Source organism: Falco cherrug, chromosome 1 (assembly GCF_023634085.1).
Source record: "Falco cherrug isolate bFalChe1 chromosome 1, bFalChe1.pri, whole genome shotgun sequence".
In the NCBI taxonomy this organism is placed as follows: domain Eukaryota; kingdom Metazoa; phylum Chordata; class Aves; order Falconiformes; family Falconidae; genus Falco; species Falco cherrug.
This window is the reverse complement of record NC_073697.1, coordinates 123,123,120-123,140,722: the sequence shown is the minus strand read 5'-3', so window position 1 is coordinate 123,140,722 and position 17,603 is coordinate 123,123,120. Positions and strand designations below refer to the sequence as shown.

Genomic DNA, 17,603 nt, shown 5'->3' with positions numbered 1-17,603 from the left:
AACAAGGCACATGGGAGGCATTTAAAGTAGATTTTTTGAAAGGAAAATGAACAAAGAACATGTCAGGTTCCATTTTGATTTGCATGACAAATCCAGCATGCAGTGTTCTGGTGGGTCGGGCTGGGCTTGCCTGCCATTCACTGCATTTGTCACTTTGGTTTGAACACTTCTGACAGTCCGTTATGTTAATTGTTCTAAGGGTTGTTTTGCTGGGGGAAGAAGAGGAAAGGCATTTGTATTTTTGTACTTTTTCCATTTACAGGAAAGGGGGGATATCTGAGGGAACAGAAAATGTTTTCAATCAGTTTGTGATCTATTTTATTTGTAAATAATCCTGTGAGGTCATCAACAAGTTCAGTATTTTAAACTTACTCACTCTGTGTGTGTGTTTTCAGTGGGAAATACTAGTCCTCTAAACTAGAAACCTGGGGAGTCTATTGTTTTGGTGCACACCATTCTTTCTTTCTTTGAGTCCCGCAGTGATGGGTCCTGCAGAGTGGTTTGTGCTATGCCTGTGTGCTTCTATCGGATGATATTGTGGGGCTTTGACAAGTGCTAACAAGGGATTTAATACTCTAAGATGCATTGTTGGACACACATTGTTACCGGTATGCAGATAGTATGTGAATAACTTGCATGTATCAAAGACCTGTTGGCAGATACGTGTATATGGCTGAATTCTCCTGGAGTCACAATTCAAGGTGGAGGTTGCTGTTGCCCCTTAGGGTACACACACTTCTCTATCATCTAGATTAAAACAGTCATAGATTGTTTGGTGGTGGGCTTTGAGTTTCAAAGTTCCTAACTGACTGCAGGTGGCACAACACTGTAGGCTGATCACAAAACAGTGTTTTCAGACTGATAGAACGATCAACCTTAAAGTTTGAGAAGACTGCTGTTTATGTTTGTATCTCTCTTTTGCAGCTGCTTCTGTTTTTCAACCAAAGGAGAGCTTAGTGTTTAAAGAATGAGGAGAGCAAGAAGATAGAAATAGAATATCCCAGAGGTTTCCAGGTAATGACTGACATCTATCTACCTTTTAAGCTTTGCACTCCTACACTGCATGTGGTGTTCTCATTTACATGTTGTGATCTAAGTGCACCATGATAGATAAGCTCTAAATACAGAATGCTTTTGTAATATAAAATCACGCAATGAGATGCAGAAATATGAAAATAAATAAAGTCTGGGCTTACATGGGAATCTGTTTGAGCTGATGCACCTCAAAAAAAAGTCACATGTGATATAATTAATAAGTGTTGCTGATGATTATGAATAATACTCTTACACCACCACTTTGAGAAGGATTATCTGTTGTCTGCTTTACTGAAAGCTGAACTCAATGGGAGGTGAACTCACTGAAATTTAGGTCCAAGAGATTTAAGGCTTTGGCTCAGAAGCAAGGATGGCTTGTGCTGGGATGGCTTGCGCTGGGATGGCTGTGCTGATCCCCCCTCTGACTCTCCAGCTGTCCTTGCTGTGGGAAGCTCCTCTTTCCACTGCAGGGGTGGCTCAAGTACTCTGAGGCAGCTGCTGGATTTTGCCAATTCTATTGTGAATATGCGAGCATATCAAGGTGTAATAGCACTTGATAGCACTGTAATATACAAAACCATAGACTGTGGCAGTTCAGTGTAGGACATGGGAGCCTCTAGGGTGGACAGCCTACATCAGGAAAGGCTATTGTCCTTTCCAGGTGGGTAACCGATCCCTTCACATGACACAGCTGCGATTCAGAGCTGCCTCAGTCACTGAGCTCTGAACGCAGTAGTCTGTAGTTCTTGGTCTTGTGACTGGAAGGTGCCTCTCAGTTTCCTGGTGACTTTCCTGTTTTGATCACTTCTTGGAAAATAGCGTCGCTATTTGTAAGTTTGCAGATGACACCAAACTGGGTGGGAGCATCAATCTGAGGGTAGGAATGTTCTATAGAGTGATCTGGACAGGCTGGACCAATGGGCCGAGGCCAACTGTGTGAGGCTGTCCTGATTTCGGCTGAGATAAGAGTTAATTTCTTTCTTATTGCTGCGGTTTGGATTTGGTGTGAGAACAACATTGATAACACTGATATTTTTAGTTGTTGCCAAGTAAAGTTTATGTAAGTCAAGGAATTTTTAGTTTCTCAGACCTTGCTAGTGGGAAGGCTGGAGTGGCACAAGAACTTGGGAGGGGATACAGCTAGGACAGCTGACCTGAACTGGCTGAAGAGGTATCCCGTGCCGTGGGACACGTGGACATCATGCTCGGTGATAAACTGGTGGGGTTGGATGGGGCCAGCCAGGCATTGCTTGGGGAGGGGCTGGTCATCGGGTCACCAGGTGTTGAGCAATTGTATTGTGCATCACTTGTTTTCTTTTCTCCCTTCCCTTTGGATTCCATTCCTCTCCTCTTCTCCCTCCTTTTCATTATAATTGTTTTTGTTGTTATCGTTATTATTGGTTTTGTTTTATTTCATTTCTCAACCCTCGAGTTTCACATCCCTTTCCAATTCTTCTCCCCATCCCTCTGGGATGCTTAGCTACTGGCTGAGGTTAAACCGTGAAAGAGGTTCAGCGAGGCTGGGCGACAGGCCCTGCGCTCGGGTCACGACAGCCCCGCGACGTCCGTACCCATAACGGCTCTGCTGCCCCGGGGCCGTTCCGTTTGGTACCGGTTTCTGGTGTGAGCAGCCACCGTGGCGCTGCCTGCCCGCCCCGGGGTCGCCTCGCTGCGCCGTTGCCGTTTGCCGGCAGGGGGCGGTAGAGCGGCGCGGTCCCGGAAGGCTGGGGGCGGGGCAGCGCGGCGGCCGGAAGTGGCGGCGGGCTACACCGGCGTGAGGGGTCCGTGCCGCCGCCATGGCGGAGCGCATCGAGCAGCGGCTGGAGGACCGCATCCCGGAGCTGGAGCAGCTGGAGCGGGTAGGGCTGTTCACGCGTCGGGAGATCAGGTGAGGTGGGCGGCCGCCGCGGAGGCGGGCGCCCGGCGAGGGGTGGCGGCACACGCAGCGGGGGCGCGATCTCTCCGCTGGCTGATTCCCCCGTCCCGCAGGGCCGTCCTGAGGAAAGCCTCGGCTCTGGAGTACAAAATACAGCGGAGAGCGCTTCGGAAGGAGGATTTCATCAACTATATTCAGGTAGGCTCTACTGACGAGCAGAGCGAGCCTAACTCACGTGGTAGGGCCAGCTCAGGAGTTATTTTGTAGTTACACACGTGGAAACCGGGCGGCTTCCCGAAGGCCTCTCCTCGCCTGGGCTCTTGTAAGCGGTTACGGGCTCAGGCTGTGTGTCAGGACCGACCAGAGCATGGGGCGGTTACGGGCTGAGGCTCTGTATCGATACACACCAGCGCATGAAGCGGTTGTTGGCTTACAATCAGTACACACCAGAGCATGAGGTGTAGCCAGGAGTTGGAGCCTTAGTTTGGGATGAGAGGGTCTCTCGTGACTTTTTCCTGTAGTTTCTCTAGGGATGCAGAGACCCCAGTTCCTTGATGTGATGTGGAGATTGTAGTTAAGCGTAATTAATTTTTTTGTGCTGTTAGAAGTTTGCCTTGTGTATTATGATTCTAGAGATAGGGGTTGCTAACAGCTCAAGTCTGAAATATGTTCAATACAAATACTCAAGCTTAATTTTAGTCAGCCTTAGAAATGTAGTGGTCTGGCCAAAAAATTATTGCTTGTGTTTTCCTGGATGTAATTTGTATTGTCCACCTGATTAGCTATAAAAAAAGCCTTGATCTGTATTTTTTTTTCCTTACTTGTCTTCTCATTTGCTTTTAATTTTTTTTTTCTCCCCGTTCTAGTATGAAATTAATCTGCTGGAACTGATCAAGAAGAGAAGAGCAGTAAGTTTATCAGTTCTTTAGAGTGCAGAATACTTAGGCTAAAATTTTTATTGCAATAAAATCAATGCTTTTTTCTCTCCTAGCGCATTGGATATTCATTCAAGAAGGATGAAATTGAGAACTCTATTCTGCATAGAGTCCATTGCCTCTTCAACCGTGCTACAGGAAAATGGAAAGTAAGTTTGCTTATTTGTACAGGTAGGTTGAAAAATGCCCTTTTGGTATGTAAAATTACCTGGATACCGTTGCCACCAAATACTTGCAGTAATACAGAATAATGTAGTAGAAAAATTAAGTGTATGTTTGCTCTTACAATTAGCAGTAGCCTAGAAGTGGATCATTCATAACGGATAGATGTATTTTGTATACAAATGATATTTTGTGCTTTCAAAATTGTTAGTCCTCAACTGTCTGGAACCACATATTGCAATGTGAGTTTGGTCTGACTCCTTACAAGGTCTAGAAACGGAATGAAAAGAACTTTCAGTGGCTTTGGGAAAAGATTGTCTTGATATACATTTCATGGTAAGATCTAAATGAGGTGCCTCAGGAACCATGACAGTGAGTTCTCTATTGAGTTCAGTGTAACGTAGATCTGATTGGAGAGGCTCAGAGTGTATGATGAGATGGAAGGGTTGGTTTTCTTTGGGTGTTTTGCAGGAATTTGAAGATCTGGGAAAAAAAGAAGGCAACTTGAGATTCAGAATTCCTTCTCTCTGCATGCCAAGTTGTTGTACCAAGGGCATATTTGCTTGTCAATGTGCAAGTGATTTTGTGCTTGTCTTACTGTATGGTTGATTCTTTCCCTCTTGCATTTCCAACAGGAAGATGTCCAGCTTTGGCTTTCACATGTTGCATTTTGCAAGCAGTGGGTGAGTTTTCAAGATGCTAATCTTAACCAGAGCTGTGATACTGGATTGGTGTTTATAATCAGGCATCTGGAACTTGAATTACAAGACAGGGTTACAAACTTTATTGCCCCATGTTGTCATACTGAAACGATTTTGATAGCATTATTGGAGCTGCCTGGGATTTTCACTGTTACATATAAATGTAGAGTATGAGTCAGAATGAATTAGTATGAAGTTTGATGCTTGCAGGTGGTAAAGGTGAGGCTAATTGCACAGAATCTGGAGTAATGTTTGGTTTGGAGGAATGATAATATTGGTTATACCTTCTCTGGAATGAATGGATCACCTGTTTGTGAATTGTGATTTTGTTACAAACATGTCTTATAGTGGCAATGCTGAAAAGTGTAGTTTTGGCAGTTGTGTGCTTTGTAAACTTACCTGTGCAAGTCTTCACATTATTATTATTACCATGTGGTCATTGCCTTTCCTGTACTGAAGAAGGTGACCTTGTCATAGTAATGCAGGTGGCCAAAGAAAAATGCAGTCTTTAACTCAAAAAAGTGTCTGTGAGACTATGGATTTGTGAGTTAGGTGACATTTGTGTTAGCTGTGTAGTTCAGAATGGTTTGAGTTAACTATGCTAATCTAGTCTGGTCACATTTAAAAGCTGGTCAGCATTGAATCTGAGAAACTTTCTACTGAAAATAAAGTAGCAGAGAAGTGTCTTTTCCAGTAGAATTGCATTACAAATTGTAACCGTTCATAATGAAACTTTGCTGGTGGCTCAATTTGGTACTAAAAACAAAACTTCTTTTACAGAATGCAAAACATCAGCTTAGTAAGGTGTTTTCTTCCATGTTGGCCATTCATCCCAATAAACCAGGTAAATAAAACAATGGTGAATGCTGCATAAATGACTCTATATATTGTATAGTGTTGGTTTAAGTTCTTGCAGATCTCTGTTTCAAGCTATTAGGGTAAAAGTTGCTACTCGCTTTGCTTTGCTTTGCTGCTACTTCGGAGAAAAGGGCTCTGACAGGGATTGTGCTGAGCAATCAAAAGGTGGTGTGAAATAGGAGTCCTCGGGGTTTGAGTGACCATTTCCCAGGTGGACTGGGGACTAGGTAGATGTTTCAGAGGTAGATCTTGAATACTCATGGCAGCTTTTTGGCTTTTGAAGATGACATTGTACATCATTGGATCTGTAGCTATACCAGATTAAACTTCCTGGATCTGCCTAGCTGGTTACATCTGTCCTTTAACTCAGTTTTATGTGGGAGATAATCAGTCTTATTCCATTGCTGAGATCATGGATTATGTTGGGGTGGGTACATCAAACAAAAACAACCTGTGCGTTCTGGAGAGTAGCTTCAGAATGGGTTCTCATGACCAACCACTTGCTTTGCCTTAAAATGAATTTATTTGTATCACCTGTTGCAGCACTGTGGATTATGGCAGCGAAATGGGAAATGGAGACACAACTCTCATCAGAAAGTGCTAGGCACTTGTTTCTTCGCGCTTTGCGCTTCCATCCAGAGTGCCCAAAACTTTATCAAGAAGTGAGTTCCTGGTTTTCTTCTACAACCAGTTACTTTATCAATGAGAGCAAATGAGTCCGGGATATTTCTCGTATCAGTCTGTGAAAACTGGAAAAAACTTGTTTTCTCATTAGTGGGGAAATGTCAGAAGGATTTAAAAAACCCCTGGAAACAAAAAAACTTAGTACTGGTAGCATTTTTCAGTTGTTTAGCAAACACTGTGTGTGTTTATGTGAAATGAGGTTTTTACACTGTTCAAAGAGAAATGTGTCAGAATTCCCTTTTAAAGTACTGTAAGCTCTGTTAGGACATCGTTCTATGGATTAGATCTGGCATTCCAAGCCTTTGCTAGGAAACATGGTTTTCTTTGAGGACAAGTTAAGGTTTAAAGAATGACTAGGGAGTGGTAATTTCTACATGTGGGAAACTCCTGAGTAAATATGTAGGGCAGATAGCTGTTACGGACACACTTTTAAAAACCAAGGCACTCAGACATACATAGGATGTTGGCCAGGTCCTGATTTGTAGCTCTTCAGGTAGTTTGTTTTACCACGTTTGTGGACTTAGATTATTCCTACCCCCACAATCATTTCATTTTATTCTCTCTTCTGCAGTATTTCAGAATGGAGCTGATGCATGCTGAAAAACAGAGGAAGGAAAAGAAAGAATTTGAACGAGCAAAGATGGACTTGGTAGGTCAGCTAAACTTACTGAAGAGTTATTGTCTGCTTGTGTATCACACATCTGAATGCACAGTTTCAAGGGATCTGTAGCAATGGTTTGTTTGACAGCAGGTTAGAGAAAGTTTTTGTATATGTCCTGTGTCAATTTTTTCAAGTGTTTGCGTCAAGAGATGCTCAGCTCAAATACTTCATACATTGATTTTTCTTTACAATTGTAAAGTCTTTTGTTACATCCCCCAGTTTGAAAGTTAGTAATACTGCTTCTTATTTCTTTATAGTTGACTTGTACAAATTAGATAGATTTGGGTGAAGCAAAACATTAATACCATCTTCTGATGTCTTGTCAATGTTTCCAAAAATGGTAGCTGAGAAAGGAAGACATTTTAACGATACTCTGCTTGATAATTGCAGGGGGAATTCAATTATTCTGAAGAGATTCTTAATGGGGAAATGGCTCGCATAATCTACAGAGATGCTGCTCAGAAAATTAAAGGTGATTTAACATTTTTTGTACTTACTTACTAGGAAAGCTGTCACCTTTAACTCCGCTCTCCAGTAGGTAATACAGATAGACTTAACTCCAGCGTACATACTAAGATACGTTTTCGAATATAACATTTCTTCAGTAGAACCTAGATAATGCTGAAGTATAAATAGTGCTGATAGTTCTGTTTTTCATAACTTTTCTGCTGGCTGACACCTCTTCCAGTACAGCAGCTTTTGGGCTGAAGTGGCACAGGTGCTGGGCTTACAGTTTCAAGACTTTTTTGTTTAAAAAACCACAGTGGGAGGACAGTTCAGAATTACACACCTTTTTTGCTTTGTCTACTGAACATTAGATCACAACTAATTAGCTAGTACTACTGACAAAGAAGTAAGAATTCAGACTAATAATAAAGCAGATTATATTAACCAGGCTTGGTAAATTCACCCATTTTATTGAGTGAATTGGGTAAAATAATAAAGTAGTAGCAGGTATCTTTGGTAAACCATGATCGATGAGGATATTTTGGAAGACAATCGTCAAAATACAACAGCAGCATTGAAAAGTAGTGGGTGGAAAAGGACATAAGAGGAAATTACAGGTATTTAAATACCTGGAGAAATATCCTGAATAAATAGGCATACAAATGATTTGTAAGCACCTAAAAATAAAGAGGTGAGTAATGTCTGATAGGGATTCACAATGAACTAATTATGTCAAGTCATGTCACTTAGCATTTTCAAAGATAAGTTGTGGAGATACAAGATGGAGGGACATAACTACTTGATGTATACCATGTGCGGCTTTGGAGAGGTCTGTCTTGGGTGCGGACCCTTCTGTATTTTCATGGCAGAGTCAAATGAAGGAGTAGAGGAGGCGGTGATTACATTTGCGAGTGGAACCGTGCTGGAAGGATCTGTAAGCGTGTCAGGACAGGCCTAGTTCATCACTTTGGAGTCTGGAATGTCCTGTCTCTCATGGCCTTCTTTTGTAACTGCCTAACATGGAAGTCGTAAAGAATATAGTCAGGCAAGCAACAAGTCAGGAAAGAAAAGGCTATCTATCTAGACAGTTAAATGTTATCTGTGTCTTGACAAAAGCTTGCAAAGATACAGAAATTTGGTGTGTAATGGATATAATACTCCACTTGATAGGGTTATTCTTCTTCTCCTGAAATGTAGGTGTTGAATTCCATCTGGCTGTACTTTCTATTGCAAAGCTCTTTGATTTTACTGAAGATTTGCAAAAAGAAATTCTTGAAAGGTGAGGTTGTTTTTTGTTTTGGTGGGTTTTTTTAAAATTATTTTGTTTTGTAAAAAACATGTTCTCATAACTTCTCTAATTTATAGTGGGTTGACAGGTTAACAACCAAAGGCTGTTCCTCTAGGGAAAAAGAATGTTAAGGTGTATGGGAAATCCCTGAAAAACAGAACATGAGGCAAGCATGCTCTTTTAGAAAGATACTTGTAACTTCAGAAAAAGCTTTGAGAAACTGCTAAGAAAAATTTAGATAAAATATAGTTGTTGCTGAATAATTGCTACACTTAGTTTCCATAAATTTACTGCAGGAACCATGTATTTTGCTAGTGTATTTTGTGGTTCTTTTGCATCGTTGTGGTGTAACTTCAGGCAGTAATTAAGGATCATGCAGCTGCTCACTCACTCCCCCTTGTCCCCCCCTGGTGGGATGGGGAGGAGGATTGGGGGGAAAAAGGTAAAAACTTGTGGGTTGAGAAAAGAACAATTTAATAGGAAAAAGGTAAAAACGTGTGGGTTGAGGAAAGAACAATTTAATAATTGAAGTAAAGAAAATATAATAATAATACCTTTCATTAAAAGGAGAGAGAGGAATTAAACCCAAAGGGGAAAAAAAACCAAACAAGTGATGCACAATACAGTTGCTTACCACCCACTGACTGATGTCCAACCTGTCCCTGAGCAGTGGTCAGTGGCCCCTGGCCAACTCCCCCCAGTTTATATACCCATCATGATGTTCTATGATGTGAAATATCCCTTTGGCTGTGGGTCAGCTGTCTTGCTGGACAGCTTGCCCTCCCTCCCTGCTGCTTGTGCACCTGCTTGCTGGCAGAGCATGGGAAACTTGAAAAGTCCTTGATTTAGAGTAAGCGTTAATTAGCAACCACATCAGTGTGGTATCAACATTATTTTCATACTAAATCCAAAACACAGATTTGCAATCAGTTACTAAGAAGAAAATTAACTCTACCCCAGCTGAAACCAGGACATAGATCTTTAGCTTCTTCAGTTGTTCCTCTCTCATAAGAAAGGTCTCTTGAAAGCTTCCTATCTAGTTCATGCTATTACTGGAGAATATCCATATTAAATAAAAAACCAAAATAAGCTAATACTTTTTCATTTGTGGAAAGGTAAGATGTTTTTTCTCTGGCATTTGAGTACTCTGAAATTAAGTACATTTCTATACCAATATAACCCTTCTAAACATGTCTACAAGGGAAGAATGGTAGTTGAGGACTGTTACAGACATAGTGTGTTTAGTTTGCAGACCAAGTATGCTGATGATCCTCTTACATGGGATTACATGGCCCGTCGTGAGCTGGAGCTGGGGTCCCTGAAGTCCACAAAACACACCACAAAACAGATGAAAGTATCTGAAATGGCCCGGAGAGAGGAACGGTGCTGTGCAGTCTTTGAAGAGGCTGTGAGAGCAGTCCCAACAGGTGACAAGTTCTGCCTGCGTTGTAGCATTTTTTTCCTGGTACTTTAGCATACTGTATACTGTGAAAGGTTTGAAGTAGGTGTTGGCAGGCTCTACTGTACGTAAAAGAAAGCAAGCCATTTTTAGATGCTACCTTTTGGGGATCTATTTTATGTGTTAATGGGGTTATTTTCCAGTGCATTCTTGCTTTTGAATGAGCTGCTCAACCGAAAGTGCTTTTTGTTTGCTTTTATTAATGTGACTTAACCAATGAGGAGAATTAGAAGCCCACAGATGAACAAAAGTTTGGGAGTTGTAAATAGAGAAAATTTCCGAAATAAAGGAAACCTGTAGAGCTCAAGTATATTGCTAGTTAGCTGTGAGTAAGCAATGTTTTGAGTTGCCAGTGGAGTGGATACCCAACATCTGGCATTGTCCTTATTCTCAAAGGAAGCTATCAAGGGGCTGTTGGTGAAGCAGACTCAAACTTGCTGCTTATATAGCCTTTGAAGTCATAGAATCATAGAATGGTTTGGGTCGGAACTGACCTTTAAAAGGTCATTTAGTCCACCCCCCTGCAATGAGCAGGGACATCTTTAGCTAGATCAGGTTGCTCAGAATCCCATACAACCTTGAATGTTCCCAGGGCTGAAGCATCTACCACCTCTCTGGGTGAAATGTTCCAGTGTCCCATCACCCTCCTAAAAAAATTCATCCTTATACGTGGTCTGAATCTGCCCTCCTTTAGTTTGAAACCACTATTCCTTGTCCTGTCTCTACAGGCCCTACTAAAAAGTCTGTCCCCATCTTTCTTATAAGCCCCCTTTAAGTATTGAGAAGCCACGATAAGGTCTCCCCGGAGCCTTCTCTTCTCCAGGCTGAACAACCTCAAGTCTCAGCCTGTCCTCATAGAAGAGCTATTCCATCAGTCTGATTTTGTGGCCCTAAAGTCAGGCAAAGAAGGATTTTCTCAGTTGCCTGTGAGTGTCCTTACTCTTGCAGGCCCTTTGAGAAGTGCAGGCACAGGGTGCACGGAGCATTAGTGACAGCATGCACTGAAACTTCAGCTGAACTAAGCTTGATGCTCGTTACTAGAGTAGCTGTCTGCAGTTTGTATCAGGAAGTAATTTTTAAATGTTATAAATGTAGGGCCTATTTTATAATACAGCATTTTAAAACAAAATAGGCATTAACCGTTAGTGCTTGGATTCTCTTATTCCTTAAAGATTAATATTTGTGCTTACTCTTGTAATTCTATGAAGTGTGATATTATGCCTTTGATTCTACAGAGGACATGTGGAAATGCTACATCACCTTTTGCTTAGAGAGATACAACAGGAAAACCAACAGTGAAGAATTAAAGCAAAAGGTAAAAGCTGATTTGGAAATCATAGTAACAAGTCATCTGTATCTTAACTCACTTCTGTAATGCATCAGACAAGAACCAAATATGTTTTGACATTTTATCAGAAGTACCTGTGGGCGTCATTAGCCTTCATCTAAGGGGATCACTTTGACTGTCAAGTTCACATGTGGCCTGCTGGAACATGAATAACTTGGGCATAAACCAGCCTTGTCAGTCCTGCAAACCTGTGCTTGTTTAAAGAAAGCGATGAATTAAAATGACTTTTGCAAATAAGTCTGAGCCGTGTGGTGCTGGCACGTGGGCATCTGCATCTGTGCTTGGTATGACTGACTTAACTAATTATCCTGTGCAGTTTGGTTCCCTTTTAATACAGTAAAAGAGCATTGTGATGTTGTTTTTTGTTCCTTAAGGAACAGATGTAATTCAAATGTTCAAATTTCCCCTTTATCTTGGAATGTATGCAGGTACCTAAAGTATTTAAGTTACTTGTACTGAATTTCAGTGACATGTGATACACTAATCCACCGGGCTTCTTGTAATGCTGGGATCTGATATGTGCAGGAATAATGCTTGTTTTCTTTACTTTTTCTTCTCTGTTGGTTCTAGAGGCTGGAGAGGACACTTAGTGTGTTCAACAAAACCCATGAATCCAGTTTGCTGCCAGAAGCTCTCTATAAACAGTGGGTAAGAGTTGACAGAAATACAGATTGTGAGACTGTCCTGCATTGCTTGCATGCCTATCTTCACATTTTGAGTAGATAGAAAAGCAGGTAATACTGTCTTCAACACCTTGCTTTTTAACAAATCTACTACAAATCTCTTGTGGTGATTAGCTGTGTCTGCTGGGTTTTAGCTTCAACTGTTACTGGAGTCCAACCTCCCTGAGGAGGCTACGGAGCTGGCAGAAGCTGCAACTGAGCGCTTCTGCCTGTCAGTGGAAACATGGCAGATGAGGCTGCAGGTGCTGATCCAACTGAAGAGTGATGATGTGACCCAGTGTTTTGAAGAAGCGCTTAAGCACGTCAAATCTAAGGTCTGTGCTGGACTTGCATGCATTAGTTTTGGGCTGGAAACCTCTGATATTTCATAGAATCATAGAATGGTTTGGATAGGGAGGGACCTTAAAGGTGATCTTCTAGTCCAGTCCCCCTGCCTTGGGCAGCGGCACTTTCCAGTAGACCAGGTTGCTCAAAGCCACATCCAACCTGGTCTTGAACACTGCCAGGGATGGGGCCTTCCACAGCTTCTCTGGGAAACTTGTTCCGGTGTTTTTATTTGTTTTATTTTTTTTATTTTCCAGTGTATTTATTTGAGGTGTTTTTTTTTCCTTTACAAGGCATTCAAAGTCCCTAACCATTTTAAAAGTAAAAAATAATAACTTGACATTTCACATGCATGTTGCATTCAGGAGCATTTGGGAATTGTAAATTCACTTCAAATTAACAGTTTTAAAGTCTGAATGGCTCACAGGTGACATTTTGTGTACTCTTCTAGCAGTCAGGTGTCTCCTGTTCTTCACTGTCCTGATACAGTTTGCCTGTGTGGTATTTCAAGCCTTGAGTTAGCTATGTGCTTTCTTCCTGTTCCATTTCAAACTGTGGGCATGAGGAGTGAGGAGAGGAAACAAGGAGGTGATTGTTTCTTTCCTCCTTGTTCTTGGAAGTTCCCTTTGCATTGGAGTGTTTGGTGACGCAGAACTACTTCTCTGTCATCCCTTGCAACGTGTCTTGCAGTTATCCAGCTAAGCAGTATTTGTCCTGTGAGGAAGGAAACAAGAAGTGATTTTAATGTTCAATCTGAAGTTGTCTTTCTAAGAGCTATGTCTAAAGGACTTTTTTTACAGCAGCTGTAATACAGAACCCGGTGGATGTGTGCTGTTCCTGTAAATCAGAATCCCTGTATTTCAGTCATTGGATTTATCTGCTCACCTTACAGGGCAGTTTGCCATTGTGGATCCTCTGGGTGGAATGGAGTGAAGGCACAAACAGCAAGGAAGACACAGAAGCTCTCTACCAGGTACTTAGCTAATAGAAATCTACTTTTTATGACAGCATTTAAATAAACAGGAACAATGTGTGTGGATGGAACATGTAACAAATGGTTTATACTGCAGTTCTTTCATGGATGCATTGATATCAAAGAATTTCAAGTAGAACTCTGTACGATACCAAAATTCAGTTGGATATGGGCTCATCAGCACAAACGTTGTCCCCATGCTTCTAAGACATGTAGATGTTTGTAAGCGCAACCAGTGTTGGACTCTTGCTGTTCTTTTACTTTGTGGTCTAGAACTTTTGCTCCGTTTTCAGATGCCTGTCTGAACATAGAAAAGTGTTTTTTCTATCTGTATAAACATCAGCCTCGTTACAGAAAACTCAAGGACAAACTGGGACTTTAATCTCTGTAAATTCTTTAAATAGCTTAGGGAAAAATGTTTCCTCTTTGCCTGGCATGTTGGGTTGTGGGTTTTTTTCCTCCCTGTTTACAACATAAACCATCTATTTCAGGTGGAAGCTTGAATTCAGTTGTTTGTAGAGCATTGTGAAACCCTCCACCTGAAGGATGTTAGGGAAATGCCATTTACCAGCTGTATGAAGTAGTGGAAGAGACACGTATTTTAGGTTACAACTAATATTTTAATTTGAAAAATACTGGATGTGTTACCTAATGCTGTCTTTCAGACACCCTTTGGGATGCTTTTTTCCAGTACTGTGTCTCACTTATGAGATCTACTTTATGTCAGATGCCTAATTAGGGAGAAGGTAGTATTTGATTTCTTCTCCCTTGTTGCCTTTTAATTGTAGCTTATGTGGTTGGTTTGTTTTTTGGTTTTTCCCTTTTAAACTTGCAGAGATCCTTACATGCCACAACTCCTGCTGAATCTGTGACTATGAAAGAAATGTATCTTGACTGGACTTACAGAAATGGCGGTTATAAGAAAGTTAAGAGAGCCTTTACCAGGTGACAAATAAAACCTTCAAACCAGGTTGTTCTAGGGTGTATGTTAAAAGGCTTGAAGTCTAAAGTTAATTAGGTTTTTATTACAGGCTGTGTGAAAATCGTCCATTTTCACTTGACTTCTTCAGGAAGATGATCCAAATAGAAAAGGAGCAAGTAAGTTGTTGAATATCCAATTACTGCCTTGTATTAGTAAAATACACCGCAAACTTTGGATTTAAATAGGAAACAGAGGGCTTATGAGTAGCGTCCTTAGTTTGTGATGGGTTCATATTTGTCTTCTATGTCTAGCATGTAACACAAAACCAAGTTCCATGGTAACTAATCTTTGGCAGTGTGCGTGTGCGCGTGTAATTACCATGACTCTCTCTCTTTGTAAGAAACTAATCAAGCTGCAGATTCGCTTCTGTACAAAATAAATGGCCTTTTAATACCTTCCTTTGTTAGGAATCCTGCAAAATGCTTCATTTGAGAGAATACTATGAACGTGCCTTGAGAGAGTTTGGTTCAACAGATTCTGGTAAGAGGATTTATTTACTTATTTATTCATTCATTCATTCCTGCCTCTTTTATTTCCATCCATTTCAAAAGGTAGCTGTTTGTTCTGTCCTTGTGATTGCTGTCATGCAGCGTGGAGCTTATTTCTTCTGTGCTGTTAAGTGCATGACACTTTGGAGCGACCCTTCACTTTCAGTCCAGGGTTGTTGTTCACAGTGGGGTGGCTTCAGCTGAACTACTAGCAAATAAGGTTTTGACATTGGTGTAAGAAATGTGTATCACCTTTTATTTGGGTTTGTCAACAGTATGGAGCTATGTTTTTATAATCAAGATTACTGCAGTATTCCTTTTAAGAAAGTAAACAGGTCAATATTGCTGCATTATTTCTTAAGACATCACTGTTCCAACTGGGAATAGAACCCAGGCTTTTGGTCCTCAAGGGGCAGATGGTTGTAATTTCACAAAGTAAGCCTTAGTGCATTAACATCAAGGACACTTACAAAAAGAGAGTTACTAGGTTAGCTTTGGAATATTTGTTAAGTAATATCCAATCAAAATCTAACGCCAGAATTTCTGTGTTTCTTTTTAAGATCTCTGGCTGGATTATATCAAAGAGGAGCTAAGTCATCCCCAAGGCAAACCAGAAAACTGTGGGAACATTCACTGGAGAGCTATGAAGATGTTACAGGGAGACTTGGTGGAAGACTTTGTTTCCAAATACACTTTATTGCAAACAGGACATTTATGAAAAACTATAGTTACAACATGACTGTGCTTTTTTTTTTTCATTCCTCTGTGCAAAGGTAAATAAGTTTCTGGGTCTTATTAAAGTCTGCCGCCTTTACATTCATGTATATGTGGAAAAAAAGAATAATCTACCCTATTGCAGTTGTTTCTAGTATTGCTTCTGCCAGGAGCAAGTTCAAGTGCACAGTTACAAGAGAAAGCAGAGGCTTCTCTGAGGGTGTTCTTCCTTGAGACTTCTGAGAGCAAACTCTTCCACCTGCCTAATCATTCACATGGAATAGTCATCATGCATCAGCTTTAACACTCTGGAGAGCTAATATTACAGCACATAAATGCAAAAAAACCTCCAACCCTATGGAAACTACACCTGTGGGAGATCTTTTTATCTTACTAAGTTGAATAATGCAAAGTGGAACACTGGAGAAACAATCTCTAAAATTATGGCATTTATTGCTTCCTCGCCTTGAAGACATCTGTAATCCTTTTTTCAAAAACAGAAGCAACCTCTGCAACCACCTTGGTGTTTGCATCCTAACCTGTAATTCTGAGTGACTATGAAATGTAGAGGGGAGCTGAAATTGGTTACAAATGTCCCTCATGTGACAGTATAAAGTTCTGATCTACACTTCATGTCCACAATGCTTGAGAAATGGGTAACAGGTTTTTGAGACAGTACTGTCTTTGGCTGTTTGCAGAGCTGTGTTTTCCTGTTTCAGACCCATTAAATCAGCATAAATGCTATCCTTAGACCAGTAGAAGATACCCAGGGGAGAGTACAGGAACGTGCATCAGTAATTCCTTTATCTCATTTCCCAGTGACTGGTGGCATAATGACAATACAGAGAAATATTTAACATTTTTTCACACAAGTAGAAACTGCAGCTTCTCTCAAGCAATGAATTCCAGTAACTTTTGAGTAGCTGGAAGCAAGGTTTGGAGCAACAGCCTCTTACGACTGCTCCGGTGACATCTGAAGCTCCATCTTTCCTAAGCTTTTAGCCAGGCCCTTTTCAACCTCCCCACCAGTCCAGCTGTCTTGTGTCTGGCATCACTCCAGCAATCACTCCTCTCCTACTCTGTCTGCCCTTTATTACATTGCTCCCTTCACCTGAACCCCTTGCCTTGCTTCTTCAGTTGCACAACCGAAAGCTTTGAAGTGCAGTTTGGGGACTGGGGGGGGGGGGAAAGGCGATGTCCAGCAAAACCGGTAACTGCTAACTGCTGTTTCTGAAAGTCTGCCCTTTTTCTTTACCTGCTGTGTGTTCCTTGCAGAACGCTGCCACTCACCTGCCTACCTGCAGCACCTTTGAGCCATAAGCACTTCCTACAAGCAGGTTTGCTCCTGGAGCACCTGCAGCTGTGTTCAGCACCAGCACTCCGCACCCTTCAGGCAGGAGGCCCAATGCAGGTGCTTTGCATCTGGCAAGATTAAAAAGCCACACAGCCTAGAGAGGCACTGATATTTTATTTGCAACTGTATAAGCGTAAAAGTGTTTTCTTATAGCTGTTCTGTCTATACTTCTTTTTTCTCCACTTGTTTTAATGGCCTGTTCCTGCCCTGCGGCCGGCCTGCTTCCCCTCGATGGGCGCCATTTCCACCGGCGGGGGAGAGGTTATGAGGCGGGGGCCGCGGGGGCTGAGGGGTGCGGGCGGGCACCGAGGCCGGAGCGGGAGAAGCCGCCGCTTGCCCCGGCCCAGCTTCCCCCACCGCGGGTGCCGAGGCACGGCCATTACGCCCCCCGGGCCCGGCAGCAGCGCCCCCCCCGAGCCCGCCCGCCTGACGGTGCCCGCGGGCGCAGGCGCTGCTGCCGCCGCGAGTGGACGAGCGGCTCCGCCAGCGCGGGAAGGCGGGCGCGGACGCCGGACGTCTCCTCACGGCGGCGCCTCGCCCGGCCCCGCGGCTGCGCGCCCGCAGCCTCCCTCAAGGCTGGCCGGCATGGCGCGGCTGCTGGCACCGCCGCCGCGGCAGGTGTGGTGGGCTC

The 17,603-nt window shown here is 42.3% G+C and overlaps 2 protein-coding genes across 7 annotated transcripts in view; both read left to right on the top strand.

Annotated features, from left to right (window-relative positions):
• Positions 1–2,763: 2,763 nt before the first annotated feature.
• Positions 2,764–15,757, top strand: UTP6 (UTP6 small subunit processome component). The gene is made up of 19 exons (XM_055726574.1): positions 2,764–2,923; positions 3,025–3,109; positions 3,778–3,819; positions 3,903–3,995; positions 4,644–4,691; positions 5,490–5,553; positions 6,111–6,229; positions 6,823–6,900; positions 7,303–7,384; positions 8,557–8,638; positions 9,893–10,074; positions 11,342–11,421; positions 12,025–12,102; positions 12,272–12,451; positions 13,354–13,434; positions 14,270–14,379; positions 14,466–14,532; positions 14,824–14,896; positions 15,465–15,757. Exons 1-19 carry the CDS (start codon positions 2,832–2,834, stop codon positions 15,620–15,622), a joined length of 1,794 nt encoding a protein of 597 aa, XP_055582549.1. The 5' UTR covers positions 2,764–2,831; the 3' UTR covers positions 15,623–15,757.
• Positions 15,758–15,908: 151 nt separating this feature from the next.
• COPRS (coordinator of PRMT5 and differentiation stimulator) overlaps positions 15,909–17,603 on the top strand; it is a 190,434-nt gene continuing 188,739 nt past the window's right edge. For 5 of the 6 annotated variants that reach the window (XR_008735101.1, XR_008735106.1, XR_008735103.1 and 2 more), the window contains exon 1: positions 15,909–17,590. Coding sequence is in view for 3 of the 6 variants with exons in the window: in XM_055726623.1 (XP_055582598.1) it covers positions 17,204–17,590 (387 nt within the window). In the remaining 3 variants the exon portion in view is untranslated. The remainder of the gene's footprint in view (positions 17,591–17,603) is intronic. The other variant, XM_055726598.1, reaches the window with a different exon arrangement.